An 18,346-nucleotide genomic window follows, 5' to 3' on the forward strand; every position below is an offset into this window, starting at 1 on the left:
AAAATTCAATGTATGCTTCTGTTGGATTTTCTAGCTTCATTTCACCCTTTAAAAATTACTGTTGATAAGGGACTAGCAAGGTATCTTGAGCATAGTAAAAATCAAGTGGAAATTCTGATTAATTTGCTGTGCTATTATTGGATAGAATTGTTGCATTCCCCAAGGAATCATCGTTTGGGGACAGGATACATTTTGTGATTCATCACAAAGAAATGGTGAAGTTGTAGAGGAAATGTGTAGTGACTTTTTTTTTTTTTTTGATTGATGATACAGCCTCACAGAACTGTGAAAATTTGCTGTCTACTGAAATATTGTGGAGTTACCTTTTTTAAGATTAACTAGTTTCCTCCTGGCAAGAATTGCTTTATACCTTGGTGCAGCTAGCAGAGGTAGTCCTTAATCTGCCTGTGTGTTCATTTAGTACGTCAAGAGAGAAACTTGGATGATTTAGGAGGCCAAGGGGAGGGCATTGCAAATCCATTCAACTTTATGTCATGTGTTAATATGGATTTCTGTCTGGTTTTTAAAGGTTGTTTTGGAACTCACCGCTTGGTGCTGCTTGGTCATGTTTTGGCAGTGGCTGGGTATTTTCCTCCAGTTCTGATGATGAGGATATTTAATGTTTCTTTCCTAAGCAAATTGGATGCTCAACTCGAAGGTAGATATCTAGCTCTCTGATTAATTTGATTATGTAGCATTTGGCATAAAATGGAATCATGGACCTATATATGACTTGAGAAGTAGAATTACTCTTTAAATAATTCAGTTTTCTGGAAAGACCCCTCTATATAATCTAGTCATTATTTGAGTGCTAAAAGTGAAGGAATGAACAAAAATTTGTGCTTTGTTTTAGAAGTACAGACTTGTATTGCAGTTGAGAGAAGTTAATTTGAAACAAATTTTATAGTCAGCTTATTGCATTCAGTATTTAATAATTCTTCAATTTTATTGGAAATACAATTACCTGAGTATGGTATTTATTACTAGAAATAGTCACAAAGCTCAAGAAATAATGTGGGATTCTTGTCTGCAAGAAATGAGTCCTACCAGTCTCTTCTCTCTAAATAAGAGACTGAGTGTTTGTCTGACTGTTTCCTTCTTCTCTACCTGTATGTTGGTTGTGATCAATGTACTGTTGCCATTTTGCCTTCAACCACTTCAGTAAAAGTTAAATGACAGAAGAGAGTTTAAACTGCTTCTTTCTTCTGTCTTGCTGTTGTTCTGAATATTGAGCAAAACTGTTACTTTTCATTTTTTCCTCAGGGATTTTGAGAACGTTTCTAAGATTCTGCAGCATGAATTTTATAAATGCCATAGTATACAGATATTCGCATCTCTAGTAAAGAATTCAGAGGTAGCCACTTAGTTCAATGTGTTGGATTTTTCACATTTCAGTTCACACCTTTTTATTTTGTTTAACTCAGTCCTGCCTGATATCCTAAAACAGAGGGTCCGCTTGTGCCTCATGAAATTGAACAGAGCAGTCTGTCTGGAATGCCCAGAGTTTCACATCCCTTGGTTTCATGAGCACTACTGCCAACGTGTCTTTTGTAACAGTAAGTAATTTAGGAAAGGAAAAGCTATCCTTGTTGCTAGTAATAGTCTATTTTCAACAGTCTGCTGGATGCTGCTTCTAAAACTGTCATGTTGACACTAACACACAATAGAAGCTGAGAAAGGTGCAACCCACTATCTGCTGAGGATATGTTCTTGAAAAGTGCAACCACTTAGTAGTGCAACAGATAGCAAAGCAGTTTTCCCCATGAGAATTAATGTAATAGAGATGGGATATTTCTTTATAAGAAATAAAATTTAAATACCCAGAAACAGTGTATATGGCATGGAGTATGGAGAGGCAGGAAGAGGATCAGTAGGATTGTCTACTGGACGAGGTGGGTCACTTTGATCTGTGCTTCACTTACAAGACTGAACATTTGACTTAAATGTTTCAAGGTGAACATTTTTGCTGCCTCCTTTTGAACTCACTGCTGTCATCTTCCTCAGAAGAATCAAGATCCATCAAGGATGAGAAATGGAGAAGTAGGCTAGTGATCAAGTGTAGCAGCTGAGATCTTTCAGAATAGCGATCAGTTCAGAAAATCCAGCTAATGCAAACTCAGTATCTCCTCTACTAATTGTCATGGGGGAGATCTGCTTTGTTATCCATCGAACTCAGCTGCTTTATCTCTGAGACTGAAGATGTTTAATGGAGTCTCTGAGACTGAAGGTGTTTAAAGGAGCAAACAATCTGCAACAGACAGAGAAGTGACAGTGTGGTGTGCGTGTAATAGATGCAAAATAAGTAAATACTTATTTAAGTGTCTAAGCACGATTAAAAGCAAACAAAATCCAACAGGTGAAACCTGAAACTATAGTGTTTGTAGTATGTAAATGGGAAAAATCCTGGGATGGAAAATCTGGATTTGAAATTCATGCTTAATAGGCACCTGCCACTTTCCACCTAAAAGATGATCACATGGTCTCTGAATTATGATGGCATAACACCAGGGATCTGTAGAAAAGCTTTAATTCGGTAGGTTGGCTGTCAAAAATGCAGTGTCACAAAGTGCTATTTTCAGAACTTTGCCTGTGGAAGTCTTGATATATGAATTAATTATTCTGTCTTTGTAGGCAGTAGCCAAATAAATCCACTGCGACAGCATGTTCACAGAATGCTGACAGAGATCTTAGGAGGGAGCCATTATGCAAGAATGTCTGTTCTCACACCATACTGCTATGAAATAGGTGAGAAGTTAATGCTCTAAGGATTGTTATGGAGACCTCTGATATCACTATTACCACCAAGATTAGGAAGCCCCTGGGCATGTGGCCACAAGATACTGCAAAGAAGAAATTGCTGTATAAAATAGAGTTTCTAAAAAGTTCTGCATAATATAAATGATATCGGGTATCTCTAATTATGGTTATCACTTAGTTTTTCTAGAAGTAAGCACTGTACAGATCAAATTCTTTCACTTTTTTTTTTTTGTCAGTAAACAGGTTTGTTCTGTTTTCTTGCAGATTTTGAGTGCATTCTGGATGAAAATAAAAAGCCTCTTTCCTATGTGGCTCAGAATACACCTTTGGATGATGTGGAGGGAATACGCTTGACACATGATATCAAGGATAAAGGGAGAAAGGCTCTGCCACCAGGAGCTCAGAGGTTAGTACACTGAATTCTTGCACATTATCGCTTCCAAGTTTAGATCAAGTTAGACCAGTTTTTTGATGCTTATGTCCTAAATGGTTGTTGCAACTCCTAGGCTATTTATTTTTCTGTTCCTTTTTCCAAAGCCTTATGAGGTTTAGCCTTCCTAGCTGTGGTGGGTTGACCCCAGCTGTTAACTAAGCTCCCACCCAGTTGCTCACTCACTCCCCTGCAGTATGATGTGGGAGAGGATCTGGAGGGGAAAAGCAAGGAAAAAAAGCTCCTGGGTTGCAGTTAAGACAAAGTAATAAGTGAAGAGAAGAAAGAAGAAAAAAAAAAAGGGGGGAAAAGAAAACAATTGATGCAAATGCAGTCACTCACCACCAGCAGACCAATGCTGGAGCAATGGCTACTCTGGAAAAACTCCCTCCTGTTTTACTGCTGAGCATGATGTTATATGGTGTGGAGTATCGCTTTGGCCAGTTGAGGTTCCAGCTGTGTCCCCTCCCAACCTCTTGTCAAGGCCAGCCTATACACTGTGGGTGCAGAGTGAGAAACAGAGGTGGCCTTGATGCTGTGCAAGCATTCTTCAGGAACAGCCAAAATATTGGTGTGTTACCAGCACTGTTTTGGTCACAGATCCAAAACGCAGCACCATATGGGCTGCTATGAAGAAAAGTAACTCCATCTCAGCCAGACCCAGTACACTGGGGCCGACGGCATTCTTGAAGTGTCTTTCATGAGATTAGGATACTGGTTTCTTCCCACCTCTTCAAATATAAGCCTTGAAAATGCTGGTTAGCTGTTATTGCCGTTTGAACAAAAACAGATTCAAGGAGGAAATGCTTTTACTAAATCATGTGAAGTTCAAGTATCTCTAGATAAATACGAGGGCAATGTTTTGTCTAGTTTCAGGGAGTTGTTTAATTTTCTTTTTCCATGAATTGTCACGTTTATCTAGTAATAGTCTTGCTGCAACTATCAATACTGAACTAGAAATACCACTTCTTGCTATTCAGGTAGGACCTGAAAGTAAATGCACATTTTTGTTCTTTCCAGAATTGCTTTGGAATTTCTTGATTCAAAAGCTTTTAGCAAAGATTCACATCACCTGAAAGGAGAATCTGCATTGAAAAAACGACACCTGGAAATGCTGGGGTACCGGGTAGTTCAGGTGAGCAGTCAGCAATATTTTATGTCCTTTCTGAGTTGTATTGATAGTGCAGATTGATACATTTTCCTTGCAACAGATTTAAAGATAGTTTTAATAGTTAAAAGCACCTACTGGGTGAGAGCAATTTTTGTAGTTAGGGAGGAAATTCCAAGCTGTTCTCAAGATGGTGTAAGGACTTCGTAGAACTTGCACCTTCTCTGAAAGTGGCTGCAGCAAAACTGAAGTTGAAAGGTCTCAGTCTTACCTTACTGCAGGCAAACTAGCAATCTCAACATAGCCTGAGTAAAGGAGAAAAAGTGAAATGAGAGTTTCAGTTCAATTCACCAAAGATTTCTACACTAGAAAAAGATTGAACATACCCTCTTTGAGTGATAGACAGTGATGGCAGCTGCAAGATGTCTGTCTGCGGCAGTGGTAGTGCTGTGACAAGGAAGACTAGTGGCCACAGATAATTCACAGCCACCAGCATAGAAACATTTGGGTAGTGGAGGCTCATGAATGCAGATTCTCCTGTGTATATATAATTACTCACCTACTCTAATTTTAGCTAGAATCCTTCTTTAAGCTCAAGTTGATTGGGTTTTGTTTGCTTGTTTTTTAACAGGATAATCATCCTTTCTCATATTGCCCTGACAGCAAATGTTATGCTAGTGATACACCATTCCAGTTTGATACATTAACATTACAAACTATAGTGACCTGGGATTTTTCTCTCAGTTTTGGTTTCAAAAGGTGGGAGATGGTGTAATGGAGCTGTCATAGCCTGTGTTGCGTGGGCATTTGCTTTACATCTCTACAACTATGCTGCTTTCTGGAAGCAAACTGACTGTACTTACATGAAGAAGAATCTTACGTTGAGAAATTAATCTTTTCAGTATTAGAATAAGCCTAGCTTTCAGAAGGACACAGGTGATAAAATACCTTCAAGTGGAGAACAAAAAATACCAGAGGGCTTTTTCTTTGCTGTAAGATGCTATGTGGCTTATACCAATGTTAACACTCAGTTTGTGTGATTCTGTTCTACAGATTCCTCACTTCGAATGGAATTCTATGGTTTTGTCAACAAAAGGTGAACAGCTAGAATATCTGAGAAGGCATCTATATGGAATACAGTGATGACAGATATGCAGTCAAAAGTATTTTTTTATACAAACACTTTATGTACCATTAAACTTCTTGTAATCCTGGAATACTTTAGTTTCAAAAACCTCTTTATCTGTGAGTCAGCTGGACCAGGGCTTGCCGTGGGGCATCAGGTGTCAAGAGGCTTAATCCTCAATTTGTTAGGGATTGCAAAAGGCAGGTGGAAATGGGCCATGAAGATGTGATAAGGATGCTTAAAATCTCCCATTATCTGGAAGCTATTCTTTAAGTACATGAGTCTGTGACAGTTTTACTATAAAATTACATTATTATTATCATCTCCTAAATAAATAGCACAGAGGCTTAGCCAGGCATAAAACTGTCCAAAGAAAAATTTGGAAATACTCTTGACTGTGAGAGAGGAGGCAGCAGATCTACTGGAAACTATGTCTGTCCTCCAGCATGTGACAGAGTGAGCAATAGGGATCAACAGTATCTGTACTGTGAAACCAAGAAACTGAAATGCAGATTTACTAAGAATAGGACTGCTATTGCAGCCATTCTGTTTCCATCTTCCAGAACAGAGGTACTGTGGGTGACTGTGTCAGGGGAGGGTGTTGTGTGGTGAGGAACCTCCAGCTGCTTCTCCTGCATCACCATGATGTGGCGTGTGCAGAAAAAGTACGTCTTGAGCCTTCCGGAACACCTTCATGTACTTAAAAGATAGACTAGTTCTAGCAGTCTGGCACCTAGTCCAGACCCTTGAATCACCTGTACTCCAGTTAAATGCATCTTGGAAGGGGTACCTGAAAGATTTATTCAAGATTAGGAGAAAATAATGCTTATGTCAGACATAGGCACTTACTAGCAACTGGATAATTCATGAAGTTTATGATGGCATTATGCATTGGACTAGCCCTTGCTAATGGAAATAAATTTAGACAAACCATCTAACGTGCCTGTTCTGTAAATAAGACAGTGTATAAAAGAGCAAAATTAGGCTGAAAATTGAAACCAAGAATGGTCTTCAGAGAGTGACAACCACCTTGGTTACTGGTGGTGAAAAACATTGCTGGTTTATTTATCACATTTCAAAAACATCTGCCAGTTACCAGGCTTCCTGTGACCGCACTCAGCCAGGGTTTGTGTCAGGAGGCATAAGACACTGAAATGTAGAAGGAAAAAGAGGAACAGCCAGGATAATGTTCACTGTAGAGCAGTAACTGTAGAGGGTCATACTTCTGCAAATCAGCCCATTTTCAGAGTCAGCCATGTTGTGACTACAGCTGCCATTACCTCATGATGACTGCTAGCTGTGCCCATCTCTTTCACACACACCATGTGTATATGTTTTCTTGCCTTTTTAGTAGAAGCAATAGACATCCTTTTTACCACTTCCTTTGAAACCTGGCAGAGGTAAGCAACTGCATTTCTGAATTGACCATTATGCACCTGGCTGTTGCTTTTTTTTTTTTTACTACTTAATCAGTAGTAGAAGAAAATATTTTTATTGACTGAATACAAATCAGGATACTAACGAAAAGCCAGGAAAAAACAACAGAACTGATCTAAGCTGCAAGGTGCTTTCCTCCTGAGGCACCCCTCATGTTTGTGGGATCACTGAAAAAACTAGTAGATGGTTGTTTGCTTATGCTATCAAACAGACAAGGGCTCCAAGATGTAGAAGACGAGTGCTTTGAGGTAATGTCATTGAAGGCACAGCACACAGAAAGACTACATGCACATTGTATTTTGTATAAAATGGAGAAGAAAATCATAAATAGAAGTTAGGATCTCAGAAGGTGGGCTGCAAGTCAGAGGGCTGTTGCCTGTACGGATGGCTTTCAAATAGCAATCCTGGAGCATAAGAAAGGTGGCAGTGGCTGAAGTGATCAGTCATGGGTGGTCATGTGTTTGAGCTGAACCCTGCTTTTCCGGTATCTGGCAGTCACTCTGTGCCAAGCCAGGTATCTTCAAGTTACGTATGGATAAAGTTACGAGTATTCACAATGGGAAGAGGATTAAAACTTGCTATGAGTGGATTCAGAAAGGGCATCTAAAAAAAGCAAAATTTAAGAGTATTTCAGTAAAATGTGCTGCTTTTGATCCTTTGCAGTCATTCTTTCTAAATTAAGTTGGCAAGTGTTAGAGCAGATGGGCTGGTATAAACCAGTGATTTAACTGGAGCCAATGAAAAGATCTGGCTACTAAAGGGGAAAACAAAAGATGTCCCACAGATTAAATACCAGTATAGAGTAACATACTGAAAATGAGCTATGACGGCTCTGCCTTTGCTGTATGTGTACCTCTGTCTCCTAGGAAGGCAATGCAAGGGGTCATCTTATTATTGGAATTGCTATTCGTTCAGGTGTGGTGGGCTTCTTTTCCAGTTTTCCTGCTGTATCAATTGTCATAAGATTTATGACATCCTTTAGATTTAGGACACCCTCTTTATTCAACAGAGAAATCCTTCGAAGAGATTCTCTATGAAAATGGTGGGCATGCTCTACTTTAAGAAAACCGAGTGCTGTTTTGGGCAAAGGCAGTACCAAGAAATCTGTGTCCTGTCAATATGGCAGTGATGATGAGCTGATCACTAGAAGAGACACCATAAGTGATACTTCTATAGTTTTTGAAACAAAGTTTAATTGTTAAAAGTTTCAACATCAAAATGCATCAACTCTGTATTAGATGGAAAAGTCCTCTCTGCCGTAGGTACTTGCTGATGATCAATTCTTCTAGGACTTTTTCATGAACGCTTGTTAATGGCCTCAGATCTCTGAGAAAAATGTCCATAAAATACTTGCTTTGGAAATAAATATAAAAGCATAAAAAAGTGGAAAATCCTTGTTACCAGAAGCCTAAACATAGTAGGTGAAACAGTAGCGCTATTAACCCTGTGAACTTGTCTCTCTTTCTTCACACGTCTGGCTACTAGTACAGCTTTAGCTGAGATTGGCATTTCTTAGGCCACATAGTATTAAGCCACTTTTGTTTTCAATATGCATTTCAATTCCATGCTAAATTATTTTTAGAAGGCTCTAATGAAAATATTTTCAAGATATGTCTGATGAATGCAGGATTTACATAAAATGCTGAAGGGGGAAATCAGGCTGTCCAAACAGCCAGTTAGAATAAAATTAGATACCTACTAGTTGTATTTAACTTAACAATTAATTCATGGGCATTGTTTGGAGGATAAGGCACCAATATCCTGGATTGTCTGAGTGTAAGGAAGTCTAACTAGTTTGGTTGGCAATTTCACAAAGTGAAAAATGGAGTTCTCTCTGAAATCTTCATTTATTCTAATCTATGTTAGTTAGAATTCTTGAGGATTTTAAATGTTGGCAAGAAATCAGTTGTTGTTGGTTACCTAGTACATATCTTAAGACTTGGACAGACAGATGAACTGTTTAACAGTTAACAGTATAACTAGTGTGCTGCTACAAAACTGTACAATTTGGGGATATTTTCATGCAACAAAACCAGAAAAGCCTATCAAAACTCCCTCACCATATCAAATTTTCCAGCATTTTGTTTACAGTTTTGATAACTTGAAGAGGTTTAAGCGTGTAGCCAGGCAGGAGGCTCCAGTAGCATATCGGATCTCTTTCAGTATGCCAATCCATTCCTTCTTTTCATCATCATACCTGCATTGAACAAAATAAGGTCACAACATAGCATCTTAAAATTTGAGTTTGATGCTTCATCACACATACATGAAAAGGAAGATAGTCCACATGTTGCAAAGGCTTGTAGCAACCATGTGCTGAAGGATGCCACAAAACGCTGCTTTTGTCCTCTAGAACCGAACAGAAAGATGTTCTTGCGCACGTGAGCTGTCCTTTTCCTGGTCCTTAAAGCTTGTTGCTGGCCTGTGTCATACTTTAATTACTCCTATAAAAGCTTCCTACTTGTCTGAAGTGTCCCTTCTGAATTCCTTCAGATTCTTACATATAAAGGTGTTTTTTCTGGGAATCCTTCCTATCCTTCTGCCACTTAAACTCCTCAGTTTACCTTAGCAACTGAAGAGTCACAGCAAAGATGTGATGTTTCATCACTGCTACTGTGATTTAGATTTAAAAAAAAAAATCTAGGAGATAGCGTATTGGGTCTGGCTGAGATGGAGTTAATTCTCCCCATAGCAGCCCTCGTAGTGCTGTGCGCTGCATCGGTAGCTAGAAACCTGTTGATAACACACCGGTGTTTTGGCTACTGCTGAGCAGTGCTGGCACAGCATCGAGGCTGTCCCTCCAACATTTTTGCCCCCCTCAACAGCAGGCTGGGGCTGGGCAAGATCTTGGGAGGGGACATAACCAGGACAGCTGACCTAAACTAACCAAACAGATATTCCATACCATATGACGTCAGCTCGGATATAAAAGCTAAGTAAAGGGAGACGGAAGGGGGGCATTTTCATCTTCCAGAGCAACCACTCCACGTACTGAAGCCCTGCTTCCCAGGAAGTGGCTAGACATCGCCTGCTGATGGGAATTAGAGAATAACATCATTTGCTTTCACGCGTGACCTTTGCTCTCACTTTATTAAAGTGTCCTTATCTTGACCCACGAGCCTTTTGTGATATTTTCTCTCCCCTGTCCAGCGGAGGAGGGGGAGTAATAAAGGGGCTTTGGTGAGCACCTGGCACCCAGCCAGGGTCAACCTACCACAGACAGGGATTTCTGATTCTCTTGGAACAATTACTCATTTGACTATTAACACATAAATATGTACAAACCTCTGCATATACAGGCTTTTCTGTGTAAGAATGTTATGAAACAGAATGTTTTTATGGTACACTTACAAGGCTAAACCTGACGAGATATGGCAACTTACTCTTTTAAAGAGTAAGAGAGTCAGAAGATCATGACTCAGACTGTTCAAATTATTAGTAGATGGAAGTAGTCATTAGATTCAAGTCTCATGTTTATTTGTTACTTTCTGACAAACGTTTCTATCTGTCAACAAGTGCTTTACAACCTGTGCTATGGTTCATTTCCAGAGTTAAACAGAAAACTAATTTTACCCTGTGGTGTCTACAGACCTCAATTTTAGATATGGCTTTCCACCAGGAAAGCGTAATTAAAATTAAACTTACTTCCATATGTCAGTGACTTCACTGGGTGCAAATTCTTTAGATTCAAGCTGAATCATTGCAAAGCCTCCAATAGCATACAAAGCTCCGCTTAAGGTGACTAAACTGATGGAACTTCTCTCTTGGGGAAATTCAGGCATAATCTCCCACCTAAAAATGAAAAGAAAAACCTAAGTTAAACAAACACATGAGAAATACTCTAAACTGGATGCACTAATATACACCTCTGGGTGACATAGATTCAGGTACCAAGGACCGCTTGAGTGAATGGTTTAGTAAAAGGAAAAAAAATCTGAGATTTATCAGCAGTGAGTTTCAGTGTCTCCATCCCCACAGGGACTTCCTGCAAGTCTTAAGTGATGGAATTACACCATGATGACACCTCTTCCCAGAGACCACTTCTTACAAGTCACGTGGTCCCATCATCAGTAATATGCTTCATACAGATGTCTTATTCCCCAGCTACTCTCATTTTTTCCCTATAGTTTCCAAAATGAATTCGTTTCAAGTGGCATTGACATAGTAATTTGAGTTTAAAAAAGTTACTGGAGCTCATTAGCATAATTTCAAATTTTCTGCCAATTCACACCTATGAACATATCAAACATACAGACATCCCACTTCTGGATAATGTCAACATCAAAACTAATAGGCTAATTTGTCTCTCTCACTTGTGTGACTTGACTGTAACAAAACAGAGTAAACCAAGACAAGAACCTGCAGATTTTTTGGACCACAAGCTGCACATGTTTCTGAACAACGGAAGAGAAGAATGCGCCAAACATCATGGTAACAAAATGACCTTTGCTTTCCTTTGCTTTCTATAGAAGGTGTAAAGTCCAAAGTTTCCTCATAGAATTACTTGCATAATTCACATTTCGTATTGTTAAATTTTATAAGCAAGTCTCTTTGGAATAGCATCCATTTAAGTTACAGCTTTTGTTGTGAGGTTGATGGCTGCAATGCCACCTGTCAGTAAAGGCAGCACAGCCAAATGTACAATAGAAGTGCTCATTAATAAAATAAAGGTGCATCCAGGACCACTTACAAGTTTGAGCTAACATAATAAAGCTTTACTGATACTATTTTAAATGAAAGTTTGTAAATAAGATGATAGGAAGGAAAAGTAACAGAAGTAACAAAAAGGAGAATTAACAGTAGAAAGACACAGGTACAGAGGGTATAAACCTCTGGAAGATAATACACTTTTGAGGGATGCTGACTGCAAAAGATTCTGGCTGTGAGGAAGAACATTGGAAAGTATCTGGACCAAATAAGTAAGCCAATTCCAGGTATGGCTTACTCTCTATTGTCACTACTTTTTCTTTATAGTATTTCAGAGCATGCACTTAGAATTGAAAGTCTTCCTGGAGTTTTCATATTAAATAAATAAGCAGAATTATCCACCTGTCACTTAGTAGTGGTAAATGGTATTTGCTGTGACAAGGTAAGTGAACAGCAAGACATCCCAAGGCCACATACCTGAAGGACATTCAGCTAATCCCGTTCAGGCACCTCTTTTCTCTTGCTGGGGTTTCACATTTAGTGCCAGTACTGTTTCAACTACCTGGTGTGGCCCTTGCCCATCTCTCCCACTTCTCCCCTATTATGCCAGCACACCTGTTTATGTGGCTGTGTGGTTAACTAAATTGGGAAAATAATCAGACTTCAAAAAAAATATTAGAGGGTGGATTATTTTTGCTACATGAGCTCCTTGATCATGCTTGCGATGTAGCTACGCTAGCATAGAAAATGCGTGTGGGGGCAGGAAAAATGGCCAGAGATAAGCGCTCTTTAAGCTGCTGCTGCTGTTGTTGCTAAAGATGTGAATGTGGACCAAGTGTCTCAGTGGGAGTATAGGCACCTGAACACCTTTCTCACTCTTACCTCAGAGCTGCTAAAAGCCTAGCTGATGAAACACTTGCTTAAAAATAGCTTGAATATTGCACTCACTTATTGGTGGTCAGATCAAAAGCTTCAACAGATGCAGTAAGGCCTTCTTCAGTGACACCACCTGCAATGACAATCTTGCCTTTATGGATAGCTGTTCCAAACATCGAGCGAGCCACTTTCATTGGAGCCAGGTCTCTCCAGTCTCCTTTCTTGGGATTGTATACAAATAGTCTATTAGTGCATTTCCTGGCAAGGAAAAAGAAAAACTGTGATCATTTCTAACAAACGTTTGGCTTGTTCCAAGTGAGACCTAGTTGAGGTGGATTGTGTAGTGTATAACACCTCTTTCTTCTCCATGAGACCCTTTCTTGTATCTAATCTGGGAACTTTTGCATGTCTACAAAGCACTAATCACATCCATAGAACTAAATCAAATGTTAAATGCTGCTTACACGGGGCAGCAATTTCACTGTACCTTAGAGGAGAAAGACAACGTCCTTTCCCAGCATATTCTATTTGGAGGGGTTTGTGGAGGAATGTATGACAAAGGTTATAAAAGAAAGATTATGCTGCTGTTCTGGCTGACTTGACAAGCTTGTATGTATCTTAACTGTCCCCTATACAAACACTGAAAAATTACCACCACATGCTCAGTGTGAGTGAAAACCTTTATTTTCCTAATGTTACACCCATTAAGGTGTAACAGGCATCACCGGTCAGAAAATTTGAAAAACTGACACAGCAATTCCACGGCACCTAAGTATTTCTGTCTGGAAGGAAATAATACTTTCAGTGAGGGTCCTCACAGCTATATATTGCTAATGTGTCTGCAAGGTAAGTAAAATTTGCCTTGGAAATAAGTATGGTCATTAAAATAACTACTTGGGATTACAATTTATATGCAATTTCACCTTATCATGAAAAAGATATTCTATATACCATAATGTGTTCCTCTCTGTCAAATTGTTAGCAACCTTAATCCAGAGATATAAAAAAGGAAAACCCTGATTTCTGAACGTGAGGACATATAATCTATAAAGAACCAACCAAATAATGTTATAAATTGTCATGAAAAGACTTAAAGACTCACTTATCATCAGTTTTTCCACCAAGACAATATATCAATCCATTGTTTGAAACAGTAGCATGGCCATATACTTTGATGGGTAGTTTTTTGATCTCACCCCATTTCATTGCCCTGGAACAAGAATAATACCACCGTTATGCTCTTTCAACTAACAATGGGCTATTTACATGTCCTCAGTGGGCATAATTAAATTTTAAACATACACAGGATCATAGCACAATACTGAATCTAGAGACTCCTCAGTGCGAAGGTCCTTGCCAGCAATTACATAGATCTTGTTGTCTGACTCCCCCAGCCCGAAGAGACACCTGGCTGATGGCAGTGGAGGAAGGGCAACCCACTCACCAGCGACGCTATCCAGCTGAAAGAGCATCAGAACAGGAAGTGTTAGGAAAGGCAAATAGTAAAAATCCACACAACGAACATTGTTCCACAAAATTAATCTAATTGCACTCAGTGTCTCTCAACAGCTCGTCTGCTTGCCTGAACAACCTACCCTTCCCTCAGTGTGGCTAACGAATGACTTCTACCCACCCATGCTTCATGGTGCTGAGACCTAGCAGAGTCAATGACACACAGCTCTCTTTGCATCTGCTCACCATTACCCGTCCTCAGAGTTTCTTTGCCTCTTTATTAAGCTCTACTTTCTTGTTTAAAGGTCCCTCACTCTCTGGGTTCCCCATCCCATGCTGGAAAGAACAAGTTGTTCTTCTTCCTGCCTGAAGGGAGCAGACACTCCTGCTATTCCACAGCTATACATTTAGCTGGTTGCGCTCATTGCTACAATGAGAGATGCCAGGCATCCTCCCTCACACCGTTCCTCTTAATGATCAGGAAGTATTACACGGCAAATGGCACAGATGTTTCTTTGGCAATCCCTAGAGCAAAAGAGGTGGTGTTTTGTCACAAATACCCTCAAAAGCTCCTGAGATCTCTGAAGGCACAATGAATAAAGATTTCACTCCTAAGCAAAAAAGGCAAGCCGTGCAGCTCCATCGGCAATAATATCGGTGTCATGCCTACTGAAGTACTCTCACAGCTGTCTCAATTCACATCCAGTATGCTGAAAACACCTGAGGAGAAGCAACAGAAGGAGGACAGAAGAAAAAACAAACAAAACAAGACAATATTTTCCTAGATCTGTGGTGCTTAATTTTTGTTTTGATCTGAGAACTTACAATTGAACCTGGATGCTTTCTAACATTCAAAAAGAGTATTTTCTCTCTTCTATTGCATATAGATTTGCTTCACAATGTACAGGAAGGGAAGGTAAAACGTGAGTTTGCATGAGTGTAAAGGCCTTTGATAGAAAGCAAGAGACAGTTCAGTCAAAGTAATCAGATCTGGGTTTAGCTCAGCGACATCCTTTTTCCAGAAGTATGTTCCACATTCAAGGTCTCCATGTTAAAACGCCTCTCCCAAATTCGACAGACCACCCCTACTGGACAGGAAGTTTTATTGCAGCAGTGAAATTTAGTTCATGGACATGGATTGGCCCAGCAGCTGGATCTGGGTGGCCTAATGAGGAGAAGACATACCCATCACAGATCACAGCATGCTTAGTGAATCAGTCTTGAAGATGACATATCTACTGATGATAGGGCATAAGCTAGTCATGCATTTTTGAGCTGGTGGCAGCCTTGTTTCCTTCTGAGTTGCTAGCTACCAAATAAAATGCTAACAGGTGCTTCACTGGTGGAGAAAGGGAGATGAGCAAGTGAAAATCGGTTTGGCACCACATTAACATTTTAGAGGGAACAACAGCCACATGGGTAATGCAGGCAAGTATTTTAACTATAGGCAATAGCAGCAGCAAGCCAGCTTAAAGTTGACAAGCGAGAGAGCAGGATTTCAGGAAACAGATGTAGACATATAAAGTAGGATCCTGAAAACTTCATCCATTTTTAATATCAGTGTTGAGGTTTAGTTTTTCAGAGGCCCCTTTCAAGTAGCCCGAGACACAGACTATTCAGTTTTGGATTATACACATTATGACATCAACACAGTATTTCTATTAGAAGGATATTTCCGTAACAAGTTTTGCACTTCAGTGATTAGCATTTTACACCTACATAAGGAAATGAAGCAGTGCTAATCCCTCTCTAGCAAACTACGACTTCCCTCTCATAGATACAACAAACACTTGAAACCAACTCTTTCACTGTGTGAAATCAGTGAGCCATACTCCTATAAACACTTAATATTTGCATTTTTAAATATCTGAAGGCTTTAAAATTCTATCACTGCTTATCACTCTGCTTTATTCCATATTGAAACAGGACCTACTTTCACTCTTTTAGGGAAATGTGCTTAAGGACAGGTCATGGCCAGCAGCATACTGCATAACTCATCATGATACGGTTTAAATATCCCCCAAAGCACGTAGCCAGGTAGCTAACAACACAACAGAATTAGTTTATGGTGTAAGCATGCCAAATTGTATTTTTGCTAATTTTTCTGAAATATGTTGTGGAAGTTACAGTTTGTATTAATCAGCCTTATATTTACACAGCTTTACAAAGACATAAAATCATGCTCTTGGTTGAAACATGGCATACTGACATTGACAGTTTGCCAAGAAAACCACCTTGTACCTCTAAATTACGTATTTTAGAATGCCCTTTAGTTTTCAAAGGTAGATGTGACAAAAGGACTTCTGGAATTTTAGTGACAAAAGTGGCATTTAAAATATGCATATTACTGCTGTCATAAAAATATTTCACATGCAAAAAAAGACATCTCATTAGATCTAAAGGAGCTAAGCACTCAATTTTCACGTAAGTTAACAGGAATTCACAAAAGGTATTTTACAAAAACATTATTAGGCTTAAATTTAGGCATCTGTACCATTACAAATCTGGGCCTTAAACAACGAAAGCCAGTGCCTAGATATAATATACTAATCCTTTTAATCTTTTCTGAGATCTCACCAGGGGCTTGGTCTTGAAAGAGAAGATGCAAATCCCTTGGTTTCATCTATCTCGCTGAGACAGGAATAGCTCTCTATAGATACTTCTCTCCAATGACTGTACAGAGAGACTAGACAACTCCCAGAGACTCAGAATACTTTTCAGTAACTCTTATAAGCACCTGTTACTGCACCAACAATTATAAGCTTATACCTGGAAGAAGTATGACTGGAAAGGCTGATCCTTGTTCTCATCTTCCACATACAGTCCTCCAACAATGTAGACCTGATTTTGTCTGGTGACTATACTGGAATGATTTCTGGGAATCTGTTCTGCCAGGGCTGCTAGGTAGCACTCATTTTCAAGAGGATCATAAGCTACTGCAGCAGTGTCATTAACCAGAAGAATTAGGTCTTTGACAAACATGCCGTGCCTGGGAAGGTCATTTAGGTAGCCAGGCAATAAATCTTCATCTCCTACGTCGCCATTCACTTCCCCTTTGGCTGACTTTTCTGTACTTTTGCTAGAGTCAGGCAGTTTTCCAGCAAAAGCATCCTTAATAATCTTTACTTTTTTCTGAAGGTCTGAGTTGCTTTTAATTATATCATCCTTCTCAACATGTTCTTTGAAATATTTTTCTGGCATAAGACGAAATCGTATGCAGTCAAAAATTTCCCCCAGGCTCTTTACTCTGTTCTCCTTGTCTGTTCGGACCCATTTCATTACTGCTTCAAAAACCAGTTCTTCCTTCTCTACATTTAAGCTGTCAGGTGAAATAACTGAGATAAGTTCATGCGGGGCAAGCTGCATGAAGTCCTCTTCTTTGCAGATCTGCACAAAATGATCTGAAACAAAATCACGGGCAGAAAATGCAAGTCTTGGGCAATCAAGCAGAACACCTAATCGAAGGATGGCCAGACAGTTACCAACAGCAAGCCTCTTCTGAAGATAGGAGACGCACACAGTGAATACAGAAGGGATCTGAAAGCGACTGGCCAAAGCAAAAATATCTTGCACGTTAGAATCATTAAGATCAATACTTGCTGAATAAAGGTATTTGACAATCATATCCAGGATGTTGGGGTCAACGTCATCTAGAACTACCTCTTTCTTTTTTTCTTCATTTTGCTCGGATAAGAAGTACTCACGAAAATAAGGGCTACATGCCGACAGAATCAATCTGTGGCAAGGCAGGCTTCTGTCACCAGCTTTGAGAGAGCAATCTATAAACTTTTTCTCTTCAAGGAGTTCCTTGAGGCCATCCTGAAGAAGTGTGGATTGATAAAGTCTGAGCTCTTCAGTGAGTTCCCTTTGGGAATCCATTTCGCAAATACTTGGGAAAGGGGAGGGAGCAGAAAGCTTTAGCTGTTGTCTGCCCAAAGGTCTGTCTGTAAAAAAGGCAGACCAATGTGCTTTGCCCTGCCTGATGCCTCCGCAACTTAATCTTGCTAGCTAAATATAGGTACATACTCTTAGAGGTCGGAATTTAGGATGGATGGTTTGGAAAAAAAACAGAGTTGCTCTCACAGCTGTCAAAGACTGAAAGAAGCAACTGTTGCTTTTAGTCACTATGGTCAGGTTTTGCCATCATTCTCCACACTGAATCAATGAGATTACATGCAATGTAAGAAATTATTTGACATGAGTAAGGACAGCAGAATCTGACCCTCAGTGAGACAGCTATGAGCAAGATTGTAAATATACATGTTACCAAATATTCTGAAATAGAAATATTATTAATCAAGTTGTCAGTTTCAACTACTGTTCACTTTTTCAGAGTTGCTCATCTCATTGCTGCAGTCATAAAGATACTTTAAAAATCCAGAACTTTGCATCAATTATCTATGCTCTAAGATTATTTATTTACATACCCATATCACATCTGCAATTTCTTCAGATATTGATAATAAGACTTTGAAATTTGTTTTGAGTTTCTCCTTAATAGCCATTTGGTTGT

At 39.4% G+C, this 18,346-nt stretch overlaps 2 protein-coding genes across 11 annotated transcripts in view; one reads left to right on the forward strand and one right to left on the reverse strand.

The window, feature by feature from the left end:
* FASTKD1 (FAST kinase domains 1) overlaps nucleotides 1-7,732 on the forward strand; it is a 22,251-nt gene extending 14,519 nt beyond the window's left edge. For 6 of the 7 annotated variants that reach the window (XM_075028501.1, XM_075028502.1, XM_075028503.1 and 3 more), the window contains 6 exons: nucleotides 530-658; nucleotides 1,425-1,556; nucleotides 2,632-2,745; nucleotides 3,022-3,163; nucleotides 4,208-4,322; nucleotides 5,349-7,731. In XM_075028501.1, coding sequence (XP_074884602.1) covers nucleotides 530-658; nucleotides 1,425-1,556; nucleotides 2,632-2,745; nucleotides 3,022-3,163; nucleotides 4,208-4,322; nucleotides 5,349-5,438 — 722 coding nt within the window. In that variant the 3' untranslated portion in view covers nucleotides 5,439-7,731. Of the gene's footprint in view, nucleotides 1-529; nucleotides 659-1,424; nucleotides 1,557-2,631; nucleotides 2,746-3,021; nucleotides 3,164-4,207; nucleotides 4,323-5,348 lie in introns of all 7 variants that reach the window. The other variant, XM_075028504.1, reaches the window with a different exon arrangement.
* KLHL41 (kelch like family member 41) lies at nucleotides 7,244-17,789 on the reverse strand. Of its 4 annotated transcripts, none has more exons than XM_075028516.1 (7): nucleotides 16,603-17,789; nucleotides 13,684-13,841; nucleotides 13,484-13,591; nucleotides 12,454-12,639; nucleotides 10,504-10,650; nucleotides 8,919-9,055; nucleotides 7,244-7,461 (listed from the first exon to the last, which is right to left on the reverse strand). In XM_075028516.1, the coding sequence occupies exons 1-6, from the start codon at nucleotides 17,710-17,712 to the stop codon at nucleotides 8,944-8,946; spliced, it is 1,821 nt and encodes a 606-aa protein (XP_074884617.1). In that variant the 5' UTR covers nucleotides 17,713-17,789; the 3' UTR covers nucleotides 7,244-7,461; nucleotides 8,919-8,943. The 4 variants fall into 4 exon arrangements, with proteins under 4 accessions (XP_074884617.1, XP_074884615.1, XP_074884614.1 ...); XM_075028514.1 differs by lacking the exon at nucleotides 7,244-7,461 and adding an exon at nucleotides 8,027-8,184; XM_075028513.1 differs by lacking the exon at nucleotides 7,244-7,461 and adding an exon at nucleotides 8,027-8,211.
* Between the last annotated feature and the right edge of the window lie 557 nt (nucleotides 17,790-18,346).

Source organism: Buteo buteo, chromosome 5 (genome assembly GCF_964188355.1).
Source record: "Buteo buteo chromosome 5, bButBut1.hap1.1, whole genome shotgun sequence".
Classification (NCBI taxonomy): domain Eukaryota; kingdom Metazoa; phylum Chordata; class Aves; order Accipitriformes; family Accipitridae; genus Buteo; species Buteo buteo.

Coding starts and splice junctions, on each gene's coding strand:
- KLHL41 (XM_075028516.1), bottom strand. CDS start 17,712: ATGGATTCCCAAAGGGAACTCACTGAAGAGCTCAGACTTTATCAATCC. Junction 13,592..13,683: donor GTATTGTGCTATGATCCTGT/GTATGTTTAAAA, acceptor TTCTTGTTCCAG/GGCAATGAAATGGGGTGAGA. Junction 9,056..10,503: donor GAAGTCACTGACATATGGAA/GTAAGTTTAATT, acceptor TGTTCAATGCAG/GTATGATGATGAAAAGAAGG.